Genomic DNA, 23,349 nt, shown 5'->3' with positions numbered 1-23,349 from the left:
ACATAATTCGTATGTAGTTATGTGTTGAAGTTATGCATGTTTGTAAGGCGGTTTTCAGAGAAACTTGGTATTTGTTGTTGTTTTTGTTCTATTTATAGAACTACAACGAATTAACCAAATGTTGTCTACTTATATGAGTTAACCGGGGATTGCCCGTATCGCTTTAAATGTATGAAAACTTTTATTTCAAGCAATTTTTAATTTTATAATTTATTTAATAAATTGGGAAAAATTTAAACAACGTGACATCAGGACGGACAAGGCGACAGCTGTTTCCATTATACCTTGTAAATCTCTTCAAAGCGGGTTCGACTCCCACTCCCTGGAAATCAACCCAGCTAAATATATAGACTTCCATATATCAAAATCATCAGTATCGAAAAAAAAATTCGATTGAGCCATGTCCGTCCGTCCGTCCGTCTGTCCGTTAACACGATAACTTGAGTAAATTTTGAGGTATCTTGATGAAATTTGGTATGTAGGTTCCTGGGCATTCATCTCAGATCGCTATTTAAAATGAACGATATCGGACTATAACCACGTCCACTTTTTCGATATCGAAAATTTCGAAAAATCGAAAAAGTGCGATAATTCATTACCAAATACGTATTAAGCGATGAAACTTGGTAGGTGAGTTGAACTTATGACGGAGAATAGAAAAATAGTAAAATTTTGGACAATGGGCGTGGCACCGCCCACTTTTAAAAGAAGGTAATTTAGAAGTTTTGCAAGCCGTAATTTGGCAGTCGTTGAAGATATCATGATGAAATTTGGCAGGAACGTTACCCCTATTACTATATGTATGCTTAATAAAAATTAGCAAAATCGGAGAACGACCAACGTGGCTCCGCCCTTTTTCATTTAATTTGTCAAGGATACTTTTAATGCCATAAGTCGAACAAAAATTTACCAATCCTTGTGAAATTTGGTAGAGGCTTAGATTCTAGGACGATAACTGTTTTCTGTGAAAAAGAGCGAAATCGGTTGAAGCCACGCCCAGTTTTTATACACAGTCGACCGTCTGTCCTTCCGCTCGGCCGTTAACACGATAACTTGAGCAAAAATCGATATATCTTTACTAAACTCAGTTCACGTACTTATCTGAACTCACTTTGTATTGGTGTAAAATAGTGCCGAAATCCGACTATGACCACGCCCACTTTTTCGATATCGAAAATTACGAAAAATGAAAAAAATGCCATAATTATATACCAAATATGAAAAAAGGGATGAAACATGGTAATTGGATTGGTCTATTGACGCAAAATATAACTTTAGAAAAAAACTTTGTAAAATGGGTGTGACACCTACCATATTAAGTAGAAGAAAATGAAAAAGGTTCGCAGGGCGAAATCAAAAGCCCTTGGAATCTTGGAAGGAATACTATTCGTGGTATTACATATATAAATAAATTAGCCTGGTCCACATTTTGGTCGATATCTCGAAACGCCTTCACATATACAACTAAGGGTCACTCCCTTTTAAAACCCTCATTAATACTTTTAATTTGATACCCATATCGTACAAACACATTCTAGAGTCACCCCTGGTCCACGTTTATGGCGATATCTCGAAAAGGCGTCCACTTATAGGACTAAGGCCCACTCCTTTTTAAAATACTTATTAACACCTTTAATTTGATACCCATGTCGTACAAAAAAATTCTAGAGTCACCCCTGGCCCACCTTTATGGCGATATCTCGAAAAGGCGTCCACCTATAGAACTAAGGCCCACTCCCTTTTTAAATACTCATTCCCACCTTTCATTTAATACCCATATCGTACAAACAAATTCTAGAGTTACCCCTGGTCCACCTTTATGGCGATATCTCGAAAAGGCGTCCACCTATAGAACTAAGGCCCACGCCCTTAATACCCATTAACACCTTTCATTTGATACCTATATCGTACAAACAAATTCTAGAGTCACCCTGGTCCACCTTTATGGCGATATCTCGAAAAGGCGTCCACCTATAGAACTAAGGCCCACTCCCTTTTAAAATACTCATTCACACCTTTCATATTATACCCATATCGTACAAACAAATTCTAGAGTCACCCCTGGTCCATCTTTATGGCGATATCTCGAAAAGGCGTCCACCTATAGAACTTAGGCCCACACCCTCTTAAAATACTCTTTAATACCTTCCATTTGATACACATGTCATACAAACACATTCCAGGGTTACTCTAGGTTCTTTTTACTACATGGTGATTTTCCCTTATTTTGTCTCCACCGCTCTCAACTGAGTATGTAATGTTCGGTTACACCCGAACTTAGTCTTCCTTACTTGTTTTACCCTTCTTTTGGGTAAAATTTTTTACCATATGTTACCAATTTACCGGGTATTTACCATTTGGGTATTTACTCCTTTCCCATCTCTAGTCAAATCCCTTGTTTTTCATTAACAGGTCATCTATAACCAAGGTCCACAGGAGATGTTGATGTTGCTTTTCCCGGGGCTTGAACCCAGGATCTTCGTTTGGGTAGGCGAAGCACGGCGTATAAGTGAGAAATAGATTGGGTGTTTTTTTGAATTGAATACTCATCGGAGTAAGAGCGAATTTAGAGCGAATTTAGAGGGTTTTCTGAACCCTGGGCCCGTATAGTGTTATACGATCAAGTATAGAAGACCAATTTCACTCAAACGATAAATATGAATCTGTCGGGCTTTTTGTAAAAATCAGCACTATTTGACTTATTACCTCAATCCCAATTACCACTTCTAATGCTATTGCGATTAAAAAAATTGAATTCGATTACGGATCGTATAACACGATACGGGGCCTGTTTTGATTATCATAAAGAGAAACAATCTGCATTTTAACCATTTTGTTGCATAAACAAATCAGCAAAGATCCCGCATTCCGGAATTGTTGTATTTGTAATCGAATTTGAAAAAAAAGTTTGATGACGTAGCGCTTTTGAAGTTTATCGATTTATTACATTTCTCTCATATTTCGCTACCAGTGTTCGGAGTATTTAAAACTGTTACCTGAGTAAACGACTAAGGCGGAGTAAAAATAAAATATTCGGAGTATATTTTTTTTCCTTTTTGAAAGCGGGCGAACAAAATTGATTTGGTGGCTTGGCAATCCCTTCGATTGTGTTTTCGTCATGAAAAGTTTCTCAGCAAAAAAGTTATCTGCCTTATCAGAGCACATGGATTGGGCCTAAAACGTGTAGGATTACCAAATAATGCTCCCATTATCACACAAAATTCTGGAAGAAAAGTGGGCTCTATCTCCCCGGATATATATCGCGAAAAATATTATTATTATTTTTGGTTTACCATACATTTTTCATACTATTTTAATGACAGAGGGTTTCGAAACCGGGGCAGATTTCTGTAGGAATGATAATGGCGACCTGGTAACGTACAGAGTGTGGGGGAAGACGAACCCGATACCCCGATTGCCGATGATGAAAAACACGCTCCGACATCCAACTTTGGAGAAGAGAAAATGGCAATATTACGGCTAAAAAATCACAAGGTCCCAAGTAATGACGGGATACCCGTCGGGCTGTTCAAACATGGAGGCGAAGAGCTGGTATAAGATAAAGAAGCAAAAAAAGTGGGTCTTGCAGTAAATGTGCACAAGACGAAGTACTTGCTGTCATCGTGGCCTTTGTATCCACGTCACTGTTGACGGATTCAAAATTGGAGACAGTGAAGGATTTCGTCTATTTGGGAGGCAGCATTAAAATCAAAAACAATGTCGGCCCAGAAATTAAACGGAGAATAACTCTTGCCAACAAGCGCTTCTTTAAGCAATTGAAAAGTAAAGTCCTGTCTCGACGAACAAAATTCTCGCTCTATAAGTCACTCATCATAACTCTCCTGGTGTATGGCTCGGAATGATGGAAGGTGTCGAGAGAAGATGAGATGGCTCTTGGAGTATTCGAGAGAAAAGTTCTCCGGAGGATTTATAGTCCTATCTGTGATGTCGACGGCGAGTATCGAAAGAGGTATAATGATAAGCTATATGGGCTTTTCGCAGATATGACGATAGTGCAGCCAATAAAAACAGAAAGCTTCGCTAGCTAGGTCATGTTGTGCGGATGAACGAATACGCTCCGGCAGTTTGCAGGGTTAGCTGACCTCACTGACTCAATGTACTTCATTTTTATATAAAACTTCAAGAAGAGCAGTATGTTGAATTTAGGCAGGATTTACAGATAGCGTCCGGACATATTTTTTGCTTTTTCCTTCTTTTCTGATTCCATACGAAAAATGTGAACAAACATGTCTTAAGACACGAACAATCATTTCGTCCAATCGTCACCTGTAAACAATCAGCTTTTCATACGTACATATGCATTGAAAACTTAAAACAAAAGATATTAGGTAGTAATACTACCTATTTAGTTTTCAACTCGACCCAAATAAACCTTTAAGATAAAAAATGTAGTAGGAGGTAAGAGCGGAGCAAAATACTGCGATAGGAATAAACTCTGAACACTGCGTCAGCAATAAAACATGTTGTCAAAAGCGTGACGTCACGCGGAGAAATTTATTTCCCAGCCAACTATGATTTTTTTGCTCTCTCATTTTTTAATGCGGGATCTGTTTATTGGTTCATGATTTTGTTGTACATTTTTAGGGCTGCTATCAGATGTTCGTTAATTAATCAAGTGGCCTTCTATGAAAAGAAAAAATTAATTATTTCATTTCACTTCTGTGTGAAATTACTATTGATGAATTTCATATCAAAACCTATAAAAAAGGCACATTTTGAACCCGACCCCCTCATATTTTGATGAAACACAACCTCATTTTTAGAAATTGCATTTTTGAAAAATTGTGGGCATGGCAAGGTGTCAAAGTTGTGAAAAATGACGGTAATAGGTACTAGAGATATACGCCGCCGATAAACGCCGCCGCCGCGCCGATTTTGGTCGTTTTTCGCACGCCGCCGCTGAATGTCAAAAATATCGGCGTGGCGGCGCGGCGTCCGGCGCGTTACTATATTTTCTACTCGTTTAAGACTGTTTAGGCCATTTATTGTTCATGTCGAAAATTGTTCGGATATGGTCGAAAGTGGTATCAACGGATGCACATCACCGCCAGTTATAAGAAACTAATTGCGAAATTTAACTCTTTATAACTATTCAAAAGTTATTTAAAATAACAGGCGCTTTCAATGTCAGCTTAACACGAACTTTCCATCACCCAATTCACCAAGTTATTAAAACAAAATACTAAAAGAAAAGTTATATAATAAATTTATATGCTCACTTTGCATTTTTGAAAAAATTAGTAATGAACAATTAATTCAAATAAAATGACCCAAGGCGAACATGTTTTTAAACTGTCCTCAAGAATAAGCGAAATCAGTGATGCAAAATCCTTTAGTAGGTTCTAGGGGCATAAACTTTGAAATTATTTTTAGCTCATACTTAAGTTGAGGATATATGTACATATGAGAAGGGTTTGAAAAATCACTTGGGCTTACATTCAAACATCTGTTGTTTATTTGCGAAACTATACAATAGCGTCTGAAATGTTAATTTTGATTTTCACACTTTATCCTTCAACACCCAAGTCTCCCGGTTTGACATTTCCTAAAGTTGCGGCCCTATCCAAAACTAGTCCCTTGGAGTGAATCACATTGATTATAGCCTATCAACCAAGTTTAAATATCACCTGCACGTTACGGCTCCTTTTACAATTGTGAATACGTAGGCACATATATTTACCAGGTGAAGCTTTGTCCTTCGCAAGAACACTCAAAGTGGTGAAGCAAAATCCCAAGACAGTGGAACTAATGACCGTGTGTGATATTACCCTAACGTAGCGGACAGTCGAACTTGTCTGAAAACTGAAGCTACGCGGTCATCCATAATGAGCTCCTATATCGTAAGACCGGAAAACAGTAGTTAACAACTTTCAACTTAAAATCCGTCGACTTTCATTCTAAATTTGATTTAACGAAAACTATTGAAATCAATGTTGTGAACACAAACGACTGCAATCTTTGGTCTACATTTTAAAAATTTTACCCAGGGTCCTTGTAAAATTTTAATTATGTAGATGCGCCGAGGATTATACGGATTTTCACCCATGACGCAATGACATCCACTTAGACTGCTTATGATTTCGAGGGCGGCATCTTTGGCCGAATAGTCACTCCCTAACGTTTCAAAGTGTAGCTCGGCAGCATAGCGCGACAAAAGCATCCGTTGGAAAGTCTTTGGAGCTACACCTAGAGCTTCTAGGAAAGTGACGTCGACGAAGGTATGAGTTCGAAGTCGCAGTCCTATAGCTTCTGTACTGGCATATGGTGTGAGGCTCAGGAGGCGTGGTAGCGATTGGTGGTAGGGATTCCTACTGTTCGCACATCGAAAATTTTAGCTCTTAAAAACAGCCGAAAAAACTAGAGGCGCCCTGTGCCACGATAGTCATGAGTATTAATAGACCATTCATAGCAACTCTAAGTCGCCTTTATGCGTGACCGCCAAGGAGCGACAAATGATTTAAAGAAATTGTGTTCGCGACGATTATTAGGAGTTAACCCTAGGTGAAACTACGCTTTGCACGAGATATACAGGCAAAAGTGTGACTATTTTATGTATATCTATTTCTTTTCAGCAGGCGCAGCAGTACCAATTCCAAAGACCGGGGTTAGGTTCGAAGCCTCTCTGGAGCATGCGAACGAGGGACAATCCCTTCGCAAGGAGCTACTCCTGAAAATTTTGGAACGGTCTGCGAGATTTTGATGCAAAAACCCCGGATCTTTCCGAAATGGCCAACACGTTGATTTCCTTAAATACATATAAACAAAACCTTTCCTAAATATAATTTTTTTAAATAGAAAAATCAAGCTTTTAAAGTAAGAACACCGGCGTACGCCGACGCGCCGCCTACGCCGCCACCGCCGCCACCGCCGATAAAGTGATCGGCGTAAACCTCTAATAGGTACTTTTGAGCTGTGATAACTACGGAATAGCTCAACCGATTTGGTACCATTGGAAAGGTATTCAGATCGGTTTTCGAAAACGCACACTGTAAACAATTTTTAATACACTGAAAAATTTTTTAATTAAAATTTTAAACTTGAAAAAACTTCGAAGGCCAAGCGTTTTAAAATAAAATATATTTTTTAGAAAGGTCTATTTAATATGTATAACATATCCAAAAACTAAAATGGCGTCTTTTTTATAAAAATTTTTAAGTAAATTCATCTCTCTATATTTTGATATCATAGTACTTTTGAGCTGTGATAACTACGGAATGGCTCAACCGATTTCCAAGATCTTGGTACCATTGGAAAGGTATTCTAATCGGCTATCGAAATCGTACACTGTGAAAATTTTTATTACAGTGAAAAGCATTTTTTTTGTTTTTAAATGCTTGATCTTTGTAATTTTTTCCAAGTTTAGTTTTTAAAAAACTTAAAAAAAATGGTTTTTCAGCGAAACAAGAATTTTTACAGTATACGTTTTCGAAAGCATATTTAAATACCTGGCACCAAGATCTTGGAAATCGGTTGAGTCATTCCATAATTATCACAGCTCAAAAGTACTATGATATCAAAATATAGAGAGATGAATTTACTTAAAAAATGTTTATAAAAAAAAAGAAAAAAATGCCATTTTAGTTTTTGGATATGTTATATATATTAAATAGACCTTTCGAATAAAAATATATTTTATTTTAAAACACTTAGCCTTTGCATTTTTTTCCAAGTTTAAAATTTTATTTTTGAAACATAAAATTTACAGTGTATATTATAAGCCGATTCGAATACCTTTCCAATGGTATCAATATTTTTGAAATCGGTTGAGCCGTTCCGTAGTTATCACAGCTCAAAAGTACTATGAAATCGAAATAGAGAGAGATGCATTTACTTAAAATTAAAAAAAAAGAAAAGAAAAAGACGCCATTTTAGTTTTTGGATATGTTATATATATTAAATAGACCTTTCCAAAAAAATATGTATATATTTTATTTTAAAACGCTTGGCCTTTGAAGTTTGTTTCAAGTTTAAAATTTTACTTTAGAAAAAAAATTTTTTCAGTGTATTAAATTTTTTTACAGTATATGTTTTCCAAGGCCGATATTAATACCTTTCTAATGGTACCAAGATCTTTGAAATCGGTTGAGCCATTCCGTAGTTATCACAGCTCAAAAGTACCTATTACTGTCATTTTTCACACATTTTTCACAACTTTGACACCTTGCCACGCCCACAATTTTTCAAAAATGCAACTTCTAAAAATGAGGTTGTGTTTGTATAGGTAAAGTGTACCTGTATGCAAAATTGCATCAAAATCTGAGAGGGTCGGGTTCAATGCATATCGGTTTTGATATGAAATTCATCTATTATTAGGTTATTTACTTTATAAAAATATAAATCATTGGTATGATTTTTTTCTCCGGATTTACGAATAACCAACTTTTTTTTTGCGCAGAAAATCAACAACCAACTGATGAAACAGTAGAAGCTCCCGATCCCGACGAGCCACTGCTTGAAGAAATGCAAACCAGTGTAGGTGGGGATACGGGAATAGCAGCAAAAATCATTATTGCTTGGATAGTATCATCAACCCAAAAATGTATACAATGTAACATTGATAAAATATGCGGTTTTCGTTACAAGAATACTGAAAATGGTAATTTCGAATATTTGTGCGAGCAAAGTTGTTGTGATGCTCTTATGTCGACGAGTCCTGGCAAATATTTTATACGTCGCAAAAAGTTCCTAATCGAGGAGGTAAGCAATGAGTCAACAGCCGATAGTGATGGAGCTGGTGGTGATCATGGTGATAAAACAACCGAAGTAACAAATTCACATACATGTTTACAATGTAAGGAAACGAAAATGTGCAAATATTTCTTTCGTCAAGATGATGAGCAACATTATATCTGCAGCGATATTTGCTATAATCTTTTGAATTTAGAGGAACCAGATAAATTTAAATTGAAACGTCACTCGATAAGAGTACGAAATATTGGATCTAATTTAACAGCAATCCCTGCGGCTGTTAGCAATAGCGCAGCTTCAGTACCAACCGCAACAACAACATCAACAGCAGCAAAGCCAAAGGCACCACGTGATACTGGAGTTATAGCGCGTACAGCTGCTGAAGCTGAAGCAGCACGTATCGAACGTAATGCTAGTTTTATGCGTCGTTGTGCAGAATGTTTTAATGAAGTCACTTTGGGCGATAAAAATCTACTATGGGAAACAATGGATTTTTGCAATGAAATATGTTTGGGCAAATACCAACGTACAATTGGTGCTAGTTGTCAAACATGCCATGGTGATGTACCACATGCAGCACTTGGCAAATATTGTGTACGTTTCGGTTTTGATATACGTCAATTTTGCTGTGCTTCATGTCTCAATGAGTTTAAAAAAGGCTTGAAGACATGCTCATGCTGTCAAAAAGATATTTCTTCGGGTAGTGAAGGATTTCTTGCACCCGTTGGCGATAAGGAGCAATTTAAGGATTTCTGTTCACAAGCATGCATGCGGCGTTACGATAACATGTGTAATCCCAAAAAGAAATTACGTAACGATACATGTGCCGTATGTAATAATGAAAAACCAGTGCGCGTAGAAATTATGCTTGATGGCAAGGAACATAATTTTTGTTCAAATCCATGTTTTTCTGCTTTTAAATTTGTTAGTAATATTGTTGCCGATCAATGCGCTATGTGCTCGAAATACTTTGAACGTAAAGGCGCTGAATCTTTCACAATTTATACAGAGAGGCGTGCCAAAGTGTTTTGTACGCGCGTTTGTCTCAATGTTTATATAATTGTTAATCGAAAGATTGTCTCTTGTCAATGGTGCAAAGTTAAGAAATATAATTTCGATATGATTTATAAACAACAAGATGCACAAGAAATTCTTATGTGTTCTCTTAATTGTCTTACATTATATGGCGTATCCATAAATGCATTCTCACGAACTGTTGCAAATTGTGACAATTGTAATACTTCAGCGACACCGCAATATCATTTAACAATGTCAGATGCTTCAATGCGTAATTTTTGCACATATCAATGTGTTATGCAATTCCAAAGTCAATTCGCGCGTGCACCTCTTACATTGGAAAATGAGACAACGGCAACGCAGCAACAGCAGCAGCAACAAACATCTACAGCGGCACAACAATCGTCATCTAATAAGAATAATGTACCATTTCCAACAGGATTACCAAAACGAGTAAAACTAAAAATGCCACAACAACAAAAACAATCAGTCCAGGTATGTAACCAAAGATAAAAAAAAAAACTAGTTTATAATAATGAGTAGATGAAGATGTAGTTGATAGATATCTAGAAAATTTTCTGAAATATCTAATTTAGGTCTGCTTTAATAAAAACAACAATTCCCTGGCAAATATGGTTTGGTGAATAATGAAATCCAGAACTTATACGGGGGCAATTCAGATAGAAGTTTTCATAAATACAAATAATTTGAACGAAGGTGGAACATATTGTCCCAATATTCGCGAAAGTGCTAAGATTTGGAAGCTTTGGGAAAACCCAAGTATTGAACGGATTTAGCCCCATGCTTCAGATTAAAAATCGAACATCTTAAAAATTTCAACTGTGCAATAACGGAACCTGATTACATTTGAGTGGGTACTAGAAATTAGTTAACAGTGTTGTTATTGAAGTTTATGGAGTTCTGTACCTCCGGGAATAAAACACAAAATACTTCTTCCGAAATCAAATTTTTTTTTACATTTGCTTCAAAAGCTGAATATAAAAGTAAATTTGTTCAATCGCGATTCGTTATTCATTTATAAAGTTACCGCTTTGGAGAAGTATTCCTGCCTTACTTACGGTTAAAATATTTCTTATGCCAAGCTACTTAGTTTTCAAGTATTCTGCGTGCCTTAACACCCCTGTAGAAGTTTTAGTGGAAACTATTAAAACACGTCTTACTAAGTTGGATAATTTGCCAAGAAGAAAGATTTTTTGAAGAAGAATAGACAAAGTGTACATAAAAGAAAAAGGGGTGCCATTTGTGTAAATTGTATCTCTCACTCACAAAGTTATATTACAACACCCTCACTAGAGATTCAATTAATTGTTCTTTTCATTTAACCATTTCAAAATTCATTAATAATGTTAACAATTCGATATTACATTAAGTATATGTATGTAAGTGATTCAAATAGTAATGTATGATAAATTAAGTTTTGCTTAAACCATATTGTTTAGTAAATTTAGATAATTTTGAAGAGTTTATTGGCTTAGTCATTATGTCAGCAATCATTTCATTTGTACTTATATAACTTAGTTTAATTATTCCATCAGTTGCATTGAAGTTGCAGCAGTCTCAAAAAGTTCGGTTTCAAAGCGTTTCAGCCAAAGTGCTTCTTGTATTGCAGCTACCATTGACATAAACTCTGCCACAGTGGGTTGCTTACGTGTGGCCCACGAAATTGCACCACTTTGCAAGACAAACACGTAACCGGTGGTAGAACGGCGTTAATCTTGGTCGCCAGCCCAATCCGCATCACAAAATCCCACAATTTGATCATTATACATCTTCTCGTATGTTAATTTAAAATCTAAAGTACCTTTCAAATAGCGAAGAACTCTTCACGGCGGTCCAATGAGCTTTGCCGTAATTTGAATTAAAACGACTTAATGTACTCACGGCGTAACTAATGTCCGGGCGACTAATTTGTGCAGCATATATGAGGCAGCCTATGGTTTCTTGATATGGAATCGAAGACATTTCTTGTCGCTCTTCATTTGACTTTGGATTCATATCATTTGATAAATGCTGATTTGGGTCCATCGGCGAGTCCACAGGAGTACATTTACTCATGTTAAATCGATGTAACACATCCAGTATATACAGCTTCTGATCTATGGAGATCGATCCATCATTTTTGCGCGTGACATTCATGCCAAGTACAGATGTCGCGGGTCCCAAGTCCTTCATTTTGAATTGGGTAGATAAATCAGCTTTAAGTTTCTTAATTATTACAATATTGCTTCCAAAAATCAAAATATCATCAACGTATACAGCCAGTATTAGGATATTTTGCGATGAGTTCTTGAAATAAATGCATTGATCAAAGTTTGGCCTTTTAAACCCAAATTTACTTATCAAGACTGATATCAGCTTCATGTTCCACATCCGACTGGACTGCTTTAGTCCATATGGGGATTTGCGAAGTCGACATACCCTAGTAGTTTGATCTTTAAAGCATTGTGGTTGGCGCATGTAGATTTCCTCATCTAATTCGCCCTGTAGGAAAGCTGATACTGCATCCATCTGATGCATAATCAGGTCACATTTAACGGCGGTAGCCAAAAGAAAGCGGATCGAAGAATATCGCGCGACTGGAGAGTACGTCTCATCGTAGTCGATGCCTTAACTTGCGAGTAGCCTTGCACGACTAGACGGAATAAAACACGTCTTACTAAGTTGGATAATTTGCCAAGAAGAAAGATTTATTTAAGAAGAATAGACAAAGTGTACATAAAAGAAAAAGGGTTGCCATGTGTGTAAATTGTATCTCTCACTCACAAAGTTATATTACAACAACCACAATACTCTTGGAATTCCTTGAACCCATTGAGCTACTTTGAACTGTGTGAGAAAGTTTTAAATATCGACCTGCAATTTGTACATAGGATTTCAATATCTCTCGGCACACTTCAACATAAATTAAGTGAGTGGCAAGTAAACCAAACATAAAACCAATTAGTTTCATTATTTACTTAGTTTTCAATTTAAATTTTAACTCGACGGTCATCGTAATGGCTCCATCAGTGGCAAAAACCCTGTTAAATTTCTTAGAGGCACACGTGCATTTGTAAAAAATTTGCTTAGCTCAACTAGTGAAAAAAATCTATCACGAAAAGTGTTTGATAACCGATCGAAATATCTGGAAGAATTTTTTCTGATAAGTCCGTGTGATGTGTTTGCCCTTAGATCCAGCATTTTCGTATTAATGCCTCGTCTAAAATATGTCCTAGATGAAATGTCATTGTTCGGCTACATTTTATTGACTGAGCAATTTTTGTCGTAAGAACTCCATGAAAGTAAATTGAAGATTATATGTATGTGGGTTAATGAAAGTGTGCCAAATGTTGTGGGTAGAGTTGTGAATTTTAATCTCGATAAAAAAGAAAAAAAGTAGAAAAATCGTGGCCACTGCATAAAAAGGACCAAAATTGAGAAAAAGGGACTAGCGGACCAAATGGGGTTGGAAGGGACCTTTTTTAGTCCAAATGGACCAAAGTGGCAACTGTGGTTTCTACGCCACTGTGGAGCAATTGCTTTTTCGCTCTCAACAACGACTGAAATTAAGAGCGTAAGAATACGTGTGATGAGAATACTACTGTTGTTGTTGTTGTAGCAATGCTCGCCCCACCTAATAGCCGCGACCGATCACAAATTGTCATCAATATCCTCTAACGGGAGTCCAAGGAAACTTGCCGTTTCAACAGGGGTGGACCATAAGGAAAGGGGTGTTAGAGGCGTTGGTTCCACATTACAATTAAAGAGATGGTTGGTGTCATGTGGGGACACATTGCAAGCGGGGCATACATTTTGTATGTCGGGGTTGATTCTGGATAGGTAAGAGTTTAACCGTGGTGTGATGGGTAGCGTGCTCCGCCTATCACACCGTATGCCCTGGGTTCAACTCCCGGGCAAAGCAACATCAAAATTTTAGAAATAAGATTTTTCAATTAGAAGAAAATTTTTCTAAGCGGGGTCGCCCCTCGGCAGTGTTTGGCAAGCACTCCGGGTGTATTTCTGCCATGAAAAGCTCTCAGTGAAAACTCATCTGCTTTGCAGATGCCGTTCGGAGTCGGCATAAAACATGTAGGTCCCGTCCGGCCAATTTGTAGGGAAAAATCAAGAGGAGCACGACGCAAATTGGAAGAGAAGCTCGGCCTTAGATCTCTCCGGAGGTTATCGCGCCTTACATTTATTTTATTTTTAAGAGTTTAACCTGTTACAGTATCCAGAACGAAGTTGAGCAAGAGTGACACGCGTTTCCCTGGGGAGTATGCGTTCCTCTTCTGCGAGTTCTGGATATTTTTCTTCAAGTACTGGATTCACCGGGCAATTCCCGGCATAAAGGTCCGACGCCTGTCTATGAAGTTCACCAAGGACCTGCTTGTGTTTTTTCGCTTCATACGGCTGGGTTATCAGGTGCCGTATTTCCTCAAAATGCTTACGGAGATGACTCCTTAGGTCCCTAGGCGGTGCTGGTTCGCCAATCAGATGTCTGTTGGGATGCCCAGGTTTCTGGGTATTCAACAGAAACTGTTTGGTCAGCATCTCATTTCTCTCCCTGATGGGGAGTATTCTCGCCTCATTATGCAGATGGTGTTCTGGGGACATAAGAAGACAGCCCGTGGCGATTCTGAGAGCAGTATTTTGGCAGGCCTGTAGTTTCTTCCAGTGGGTAGTTTTTAGGCTTGGCGACCATATGGGTGACGCGTAGCACGTAATCGGCTGGCTAATTGATTTGTATGTGGTCATGAGCGTTTTTTTATCTTTTCCCCAGGTACTGCCAGCAAGGGATTTGAGGATTTTATTACGGCTCTGAATTCTCGGAACAATTGCGGTTGCGTGCGCACCAAAATGTAGATCCTGATCAAACGTCACACCCAAGATTTTGGGGTGTAGGACAGTCGGTAGCGTAGTGCCATCGACGTGGATGTTCAATATGGTCGACATTTGGAGCGTCCATGTTGTAAATAAGGTCGCGGAAGATTTAGTCGGTGACAATGCCAGGTTTCGCGAGGCGAAAAAACTGGAGAGATCAGGGAGATAGCCGTTTATTTTATTGCATAGCTCATCGATCTCTGGGCCTGGGCCTGTGGCCATTATTGTGCAGACATCGGCGTAGGAAACGATTGTGACTCCTTCCGGTGGTGAAGGTAGCTTAGATATGTAGAAATTAAACAAAAGTGGGGATAGGACACCACCCTGTGGCACCCCTTGTTTAATTCTCCTTGGTTTTGATGTTTCGTTTCTGAATTGCACCGATGCCTGCCGACCACCCAGATAATTTGCGGTCCACCTTTTAAGACATGGGGGAAGGGTAGACCCTTCCAGGTCTTGCAGTAATGAGCCATGGTTGACCGTATCAAAGGCTTTTGATAGGTCTAGCGCTACGAGTACTGTTCTATGGTGGGGGTATTGATTCAAACCGCAATTTATCTGGGTGCTAATGACATTTAGCGCGGAGGTAGTGCTATAGAGTTTTCTGAAGCCATGCTGATGAGGGCTAGCTGCAAATGTGCTTGGAATTAAGGGAGCAGAATGGCTTCAAGCGTCTTTGCCACTGGCGATAGGAGAGATATCGGACGATATGACTCACCTACGTTAGCTGGTTTCCCAGGCTTTAGTAGCGGGACCACCTTGGCCATTTTCCATTACTCGGGTATGGCAAAGGTGGAGAGAGACAGGTTGAAGACATGCGCTAAATATTTGAAACCCTCTTTCCCTAGGTTTTTAAGCATCGGCATGGCTATGCCGTCTGGGCCCACTGCTTTGGATGGTTTAGCGCGACCAATGGCGTCCTCAACCTCTCTAGCGGTGATTGGTGACGCGCTGAATTTGTGTTTATGTGCGTGTCTATTGGCTCTCCGTCTATCTTTGCCGACCGTAGGATGCATTATATATTGTCGGCAGAAAGCGCTCGCGCATTTTTCCGCATCCGACAGCACCTTATCGCCAAAGGCGATGGAAACTTTGTCTTTGTGCTTAGTCGGATTCGATAGAGACTTTACGGTGGACCAAAGTTTACCTACACCGGTAGAGAGGTTACAACCTCTTAGGTGCTCTTCCCATTTCGCCCGCTTGTGTTCGTCCACAAGCAATCTGATGCGTTGGTTTATATCCCTTATTTGGGGGTCGCCTGGATCAAGCTGTCTTATAAGGTCGCGTTCCCTCGCTAAGCTCGCGGCCTCCGCCGGGAAGTGGGGCCGGATTTCGGCGATTCTCCCGGCGGGAATGAAATGTGCCGAGGCGGATTCAATGACCTTACGGAAGACACGCTCCCCTTGGCGGGCATCAGTCGGGATAGGAAGGGCAGCAAAGCTGCTGTCTGTTGCAGATTTATATTCTTCCCACTTTCCTTTTTTGAAGTTTATGAAAGTGCGTTTTTCGGTGACGATGAAGTCGGCGGTACGCTCGAACGAAATAAGTATGGGCAGGTGGTTGGATGCCAATGTTACCATCGGCTGCCAGTTGACGCAGTTTACGAGTTCTGCGCTCACGATTGAGATATCTGGCGAGCTATGACAGCTTCCTACCACACTACTCATGTGAGTAAGCTTTGCCCATCTATGTTTTAAAGGGTTTCTGCCATACATTATGCCTTTGAACCCTACTACGATCTGAGTAGATTTTACTATACTTTAGAAATGTAATACACGAATAGAGCTGCTAAAAGAGTACAGTGGTGAAATTTAGTATGCATCTTCCCTCTTTGCTACTTGCGTATATATCGAAAACGAATACTTATAGGAAATATTTTTCACATGAAAAGAGTTATATTCCTTTTAAGGGGGAACATTACTTGCGGTAAGAAGTACTGTGCCAAATTTCGTTACGATACCTTTACTAAAATTAAAGTTATTGCAAAAATAGATGTGAAGATGGCTCTTAAGACGAATAGGCTGACGGATGGTTTGATGAAAAATGCTTTTTAAGTTTTTGTTCTCGATTTTTTTTCCGCACTGTGCTCAATCGGCACTTGAATAACTGCAAGAAGCTTTCGGGTGCCCTATAACCCGAGTACCCGGCTATTACCCATATACCTGGGCGTTAGCGGGTAGCCAGGTATCATAAACTTCTCCTAGAACCAGAATTTTTAGAATCCTTCCTTCTTTTTTTATAAATGTTGTCTTAAAACTCAGAACAGTATACATATAAATCACATGAGAAAACGGCCTTTAAGTATTACTTCTTAGTTCTAAAATTATCTTATTTTTGAAATACCAGGTATTGCTAGATTTTGTTATTAAAATTGATTATATAGTTGTAAAATAATAAATAATTTTTATAAATCTGATATAAATATGTGAATCCGTATTTTTATTTTTTATTCCAATTGAAGCTGAAGGACGATTACTTGCATGGCAAAGAAGCAATGAAAAATAAAAATTTAAAAATAAAGGTAAGTTCACATTTACTGTTACTAAAATTAGATGTTTGCATCATATACTGCAAATGTAAAAATTTGCACCAAAACTTTGTGTTTTTGGTCGACATAAAAACCCAACCTTAAATACGGAGTCGGCGTAAAACATGTATGTATGTAGGTCCCGTCCAGCCAATTCGTAGGAAAAATTAAATTAGCACGGCGCAAATAAGAAGTGAAGCCCGGCCTAAAATCTCTTCGGAGGATATCACGCCTTGTAAATACCTTATTATTCAAAATTCACAGAGATTCGTCAAATTTCAGATATTGTCTAACAAAAACTTCAACTTATTACATATTGGTGTTAACAGTTTTTCCAAATTAGCTTAAAGCTTCATAAAAAGTTGAACCCAATAAGCATGATACAAATATGTATAGCGAGGTAGTTCCACTTCTTTTCAAGAGTTATTATGTAAGACTTTGTTCTAAACATGTTGCCAAAGTGATCCAAGTTGAAAACCGCAGTACATGTAGCATAAAAAATAATATACGAAATACCTCTTACATGCACTTATCTACAAAAATCGTCAATAATTTACGCTAGAGCTGGATTTCGATTCGATTCTCAATCGATTTAATCGATCTTTTTTTATAAATGTAGAATCGATTTTTTTTTGAATGTGGTTTGAAATAAAAGATTCAAAACAACGCAAAAAGTATGACATTACGGTATATACTATACTAATTATCTTACTCCCATGAAAGGATCAAGTGAAGACCCATGTGGACTTCCCTGATGCTTCCAATTTTGTCGGCAGCCAACGAAACGAGAGAGAAACTGTCCAGCTTTCAGGGCCGTACCGGAGGTCGTGGGACACTTGTGCAAAATTCACATGAGGCCCTTTTTCTAAAAAAAAGGTTATACGACACAAAAGGTTTTGCTTGTAGGATATTTTTATATTATGTTGCATACATAGTATCTTTACATACTTTTTTACAGCCAAATTGTCGTACCACTTGTGTCGCTAATCACAAGTGATCAGCGTTACAAAAAAATTAATATTCTTATATCACTACATTTGACTAGTAAATTAATGACTAATACTCAATGTAAAATCTCAGAAACATTATAACTTCGACGCGTGTTACGAGCTGTGGGTCCCTCTACTTCCTACTAGGTTTTAATATAATCTGCGCGTACGGTTCTCGAGTCTCGAGTCGTTCGTATATAAGTGGAATTTCATTGTGTTCATTTACACAACTATATATTAAAGGGCTTAAAATGTTTCAATAATAAGATAATTTTCAGACACTAATAGTAGCTCAATCGGCACATTCGAAACATCGATGTGTAGAATACGGTAAGTGTACGGTAAGTGTAGAATGCGGTATTTTACTCCATCTAATCAATTTCTATCCGAGACGTCCATCGCGATATCTGCTTTTGGATTAGAATTTGAATAAAATAAATAAAAAATAAATATCTGCTTTTGGATTAGAATTTGAATAAAATAAATAAAAAATAAAATTTTTCCCATAATTTAGTGTATACATTTTTCGGTGAAAATTTTTTGACTCGTTTGGGGGCCCCTCGGAGCTGAGGCCCTGGGGCACCGAACCGCTTGCACCAGTCTCGGTACGGCCCTGCCTGCTTTATTTGTCGGGAAAAATCGAGTAAATGGTTAAGTACGTAAGTAAGTACATTGTTACAAAGAATAAGCAAAATTTAAATAAACTTTGTTCGTTTCGATTTAATTGATTAAATCGATTTTTTTCTAGAATAGAATCGAATACAGCTCTAATTTACTCCTTTACATATGTTCCATCTAGAGCTGGGTTCGGGTCGATTTTTTGGAGAATCGATTTTTTCGATTCAATTCTCAATAAAAATCGATTAAAACGAGCTGAAAATAGTTGATTGCTGCTCAATTGTTTACCAAGGTTGTACCGCTGAAAAAGCTCGGCAGTTTCTTTATCGTTTCGTTGACTGAGGCTCTTTGGCAACATCAAGGAGTACCACAGGGTTATTCACTGGTTCCTCCCATCGGAGTGAGATTGATAGTGTATTCGATACCTAAATATCATGTTTTCCAGATATTCCAATTTTGTGCGCAGACATTTCTTCAGATAATTCTGCCTTCTCTGAAGTGTTAGCTTAGAAGTCACAAGGAAAACAACTTTTGGCTATAACCTTCTATTAATCTCTCATCATAGTTGCGGTATCGAGAGTCCTTGGCGTCGAACCAGCCGATAGCTTTTGTTATGGGAATTCATGAAAAGTTTCGGCACAGAAAGTGTTCCTATCGGCATTCGTATTTGGAAACAGACGAAGTGGAAGACCTCCGCCAAGAAGACTTGATCTCCCTTGGTGCTCGCAATTGGTGTCAGTTATGTTGAAGCAGGGATAGCTAGGCTGACTTGCGCAACTGCAATGCCCAAATCTCCAAGGCGGCAAAGCGCCAATTGTTGGTGATGATAAGTTTCTTCATATTTCTCCTTTTACTCAGAGCCATCCTCATAATGGAGTATAGTCAAAGAGGATAAATATAATAAGAGCCACCAGTCTGCTACGAGTGGCGAGTAACTCGCTGGAAATTAAAAAAATGTATGCCTAATGTTTTCTATGAGGGACATTTTTAATTGTCTCGCATTTATCCATGTCGTGTAGGCACCTTATGCAAATGTGATTTTTCGAAAGAGAATTAATTAAATACAGTCGGAAATGTACCATCGCGAACCCTTCGATGTCACGATTTTTTCTGGTTAGATAGATTTAGAACGACTTCCAACTCTCCAATTGCTAGGGCAATGAGGGAGTTTAATTTGCTGTATTCTATAGATATTGATTTTGCATTAAATAAATTTAGGTTTAAACTGCTATTGAATGAAATTATTTGAATATTTTATATTTATTAGTTAAGATATATTAGTAAATAGTCTGTAAGGAGGTTCTGATTGTCCTAGACTATAATATGAATAAATAAATAAATAAATAAATAAATAAATAAATAAACACAAATACCCCACGAAAATGTATAAAAATATTTATGCACATCTCGCCCAAAAAAAAACCTGCGATTACCCTAACCAAAAACATGCAAAGTAGCGAGTGACGTCTCTTATTGTATTTATCTTCTTTGGTATAGTCATAGTTCATGGTTTTTAAAAAGTCGAGCTTTCTGAAAATTTAAACACTATTTTATTGGGTCCTTGAATACGCGCCAATAAAGCTAAATTTATAAAAAAATTACAACAAATATATTTTCTGCACGTTTTTATCAATAAATATAGTTAGCTTAATGTGAAAATGTGCTAAGTCACTTTTTACGAATTTTACAGGAGACGAAAAAAATGAATAATTTTTGAAATAACCTTTTTCTTTCAAAACTGTGAATGAGGATACCTTAGTTGCAATACTTTTGAGTGTAGAAGCTTTGAAAAAGATAAAAATCATGTGTGCTAACCCAGCAGCTATTTTATGACTTAGCACAATTTCCGCACTCAAACCAAATATTTTCTCCTGACTTAGCAATTTTTACTCAATATGTTTCCCCATCACTCCTCCCCTTTAATGATTGAAATATAATATCTTAATATATAAAAAAACACGTGTCACCCAATTGAGGCCAATGGACTCCTAAACGACTGAACCGATTTTGAATTAGTTTTGCTCTCCATGTGTAGTTTGATCTAACTTGAAATATAGGATAGGTGACTGGGTGACTAGGGTATCGAGATATAGGCCAAAACGTGGACCCGGGTACCCCTAGAGTGTGTTTATAGAATATGGATATCAAATGAAAGCTGTTGATGAGTGCTTTAGTGGAGGGTAATTTTCATACCCCTGGGTGACTAGGGTCTGGAGATATAGGCCAAAACGTGGATCCGGGTACCCCTAGAGTGTATTTATAGAATATGGATATTAAATGAAAGCTGTTGATGAGTTCTTTAGTAGAGGGTAATTTTCATACCCCTGGGTGACTAGGGTCTCGAGATATAGGTCAAAACGTGGACCCGGGTACCCCTAGAATGTGTTTATAGAATGTGGATATCAAATGAAAGCTGTGGATGAGTGCTTTAGCAGAGGGTTATTTTCATACCCCTGGGTGACTAGGGTCTCGAGATATAGGCCAAAACGTGGGCCAGTGAATGCCTAGACAGTGTTTATACAATATGGAAATCAAATGAAAGCTGTTGATGAGTGCTTTAGTACAGAGTAATATATTATCCAGAGACGGACTGGGACTGGGATTAGGACTAGGACTGGGACTGAGACTCGGAGTGGGACTGGGACTGGGACTGGAATAAAATACATACCACCTTCTGGGACAGGCAATAAGGGATGCAGAAGAATGAGAAGAAATTGAGAGAAGAGAAAAGAGAGAAGGAGATTTAGAAAGAGATAGAATGAGACGAAGATGGAGATAGATGAAGCGAAAAAGACGGAGGGAGGAGTGAATAAAAGGATTAGGAAAAAGTGAAGAGGGGGGAGGGCAGAGTCAGCCGGGTCTTCTGGTTATAACTATATATTTCACAAAAAATAATATTTATTTGTCAAACTATTTCTAACGGTTCTGATCTGGACTCTTGCCGGATGGTGCGCAGACAATAATTTATTTTTAAATTCAAACAAATGCTGTGTTGTGTCTTATTCCATAAAGACAACTGCCACATACTTTATCTACAAACTAAATGCTAAATCTATTAATAGTTGTCAAGATAGTAAAGACTTGGGTGGTGTAATTTTTGACTCCAAACTCTCTTTTTTCTAGTCACATTGACTTCATTGTTTCAAAATTTGTTGTAATGGTTGGATTCAGTAGACGTAATACCAGGGACTTTAAGGACCCTATGACGTTGAAGGCACTTTATATATCCTTCGTCAGAAGTGGACTTGAATATTGCTCAATAATATGGAATCCTTTCTATGAATCTAACTCTTACAAAATTGAGAAAGTTCAAAAAATTTTTACAAAAACTGCTTTACGTATGCTTCACTGGCCAGACGGCCTCCCATCATATACCAGCAGGCACAAATTGCTAGGTCTTCAGGCTTTGCATGACAGAACAACTTTTATCTCGCTCATGCTTGCCTATAATGTAATAAACTTTGGTACGAATTGCTCTGATTTATCTAATTTGTTCATTCCATATATTCCACTGCGTGATATTCGGCATAATAGATTATAAATAGATTATTTATCGAAATAACTCATAAAACGAATAATGCTATGAATAAACCTATAACTAGGACTATACATCTAGCATATCGATTCAGTAGTGTTCTTAATTTTAATAACAGCTTATATAAGTTTAAGCTTGAATTGTTTTCTATTTCTAAATAGTCTGTAAGAAAGCATGTAGTTATCGACATGTAAGAATTGAAGTAGATTATGGTCAGCGCAAAGCATGTATCAAACACCAAAGGCATGTCTCAATTGGGTGAATCCAATTTCAAGGGGTTGTGTTGCGCAACCATCTCAAGGGGTTGCCAGCGCAATATATAGCTTCTCCAACCCAATTGTCAACCTCGCCTACCCGTGGTGAATCCTGTTTCATTGACAGCGGAGGCTCTGGCGACCCCAAGTTCCTCATGCAACTAGGGGGTGGGGAGGGCGGGATGGTCTAGAAAAAAAAACCTTTATAGTGCTTTGTGGCCGGAACGTACCGGATCTATATCCGGCAAGGGACCATCAACATCGGTAACACTCCCCAAAGCCTTCGGGAGTGTCTTTATCGTTAATACAACAACAACAACAAAGCATGTACTTTTAGACTGAATGAATTATAAATAAATAAATAAAATGCGCGCACAAAGAAATAACTATTAATTCAGATTGATATTATTGAGAGGTTGACTTAGCACATTCTTTTTAACAGCTGACGACTTAGCACATTTACACATCGTTGCCCACATTCAGTTTTAAAACTGCATTAAAATAAAATTTTTCAAAAAAAGTGACTTCGCACATTTTCACATTAAGCTAACGATATGAAATAGGTACAGTTGCTGAAAGATGATCAAAACTCCGAAGGCTAAAAAAATCTAACGATTCTAAAAAGAAAATCGATTCTTCATTTCTTAATAAAAGATGGATTGAATCGATTAAAAATCGAATCGAAATCCAGCTCTAGTTCCATTCTGGTAGAGTTGTGCTTTTTCGTTCATTTCAGAGATTCGATTCTTTAGTTCTTTTTCTGATGAACGAACAAGTTGTTCTTTTTGTTCATCTGTTCTTTTTTGTTTTCAAGCAAAT

The 23,349-nt window shown here is 37.9% G+C and overlaps 1 protein-coding gene across 4 annotated transcripts in view; it reads left to right on the top strand.

The window, feature by feature from the left end:
* Window positions 1-23,349, top strand: part of woc (without children) — a 105,663-nt gene that overhangs the window by 42,234 nt on the left and 40,080 nt on the right. For all 4 annotated transcript variants that reach the window (XM_067758552.1, XM_067758550.1, XM_067758536.1 and 1 more), the window contains exons 4-5: window positions 8,417-10,221; window positions 17,069-17,128. In XM_067758552.1, the coding sequence (XP_067614653.1) occupies window positions 8,417-10,221; window positions 17,069-17,128 (1,865 nt within the window). The remainder of the gene's footprint in view (window positions 1-8,416; window positions 10,222-17,068; window positions 17,129-23,349) is intronic.

Source organism: Eurosta solidaginis, chromosome 1, assembly GCF_040869045.1.
Source record: "Eurosta solidaginis isolate ZX-2024a chromosome 1, ASM4086904v1, whole genome shotgun sequence".
In the NCBI taxonomy this organism is placed as follows: Eukaryota; Metazoa; Arthropoda; class Insecta; order Diptera; family Tephritidae; genus Eurosta; species Eurosta solidaginis.
The sequence above is the reverse complement of the archived record's forward strand: the minus strand, read 5'-3'. Positions and strand labels throughout refer to the sequence as shown.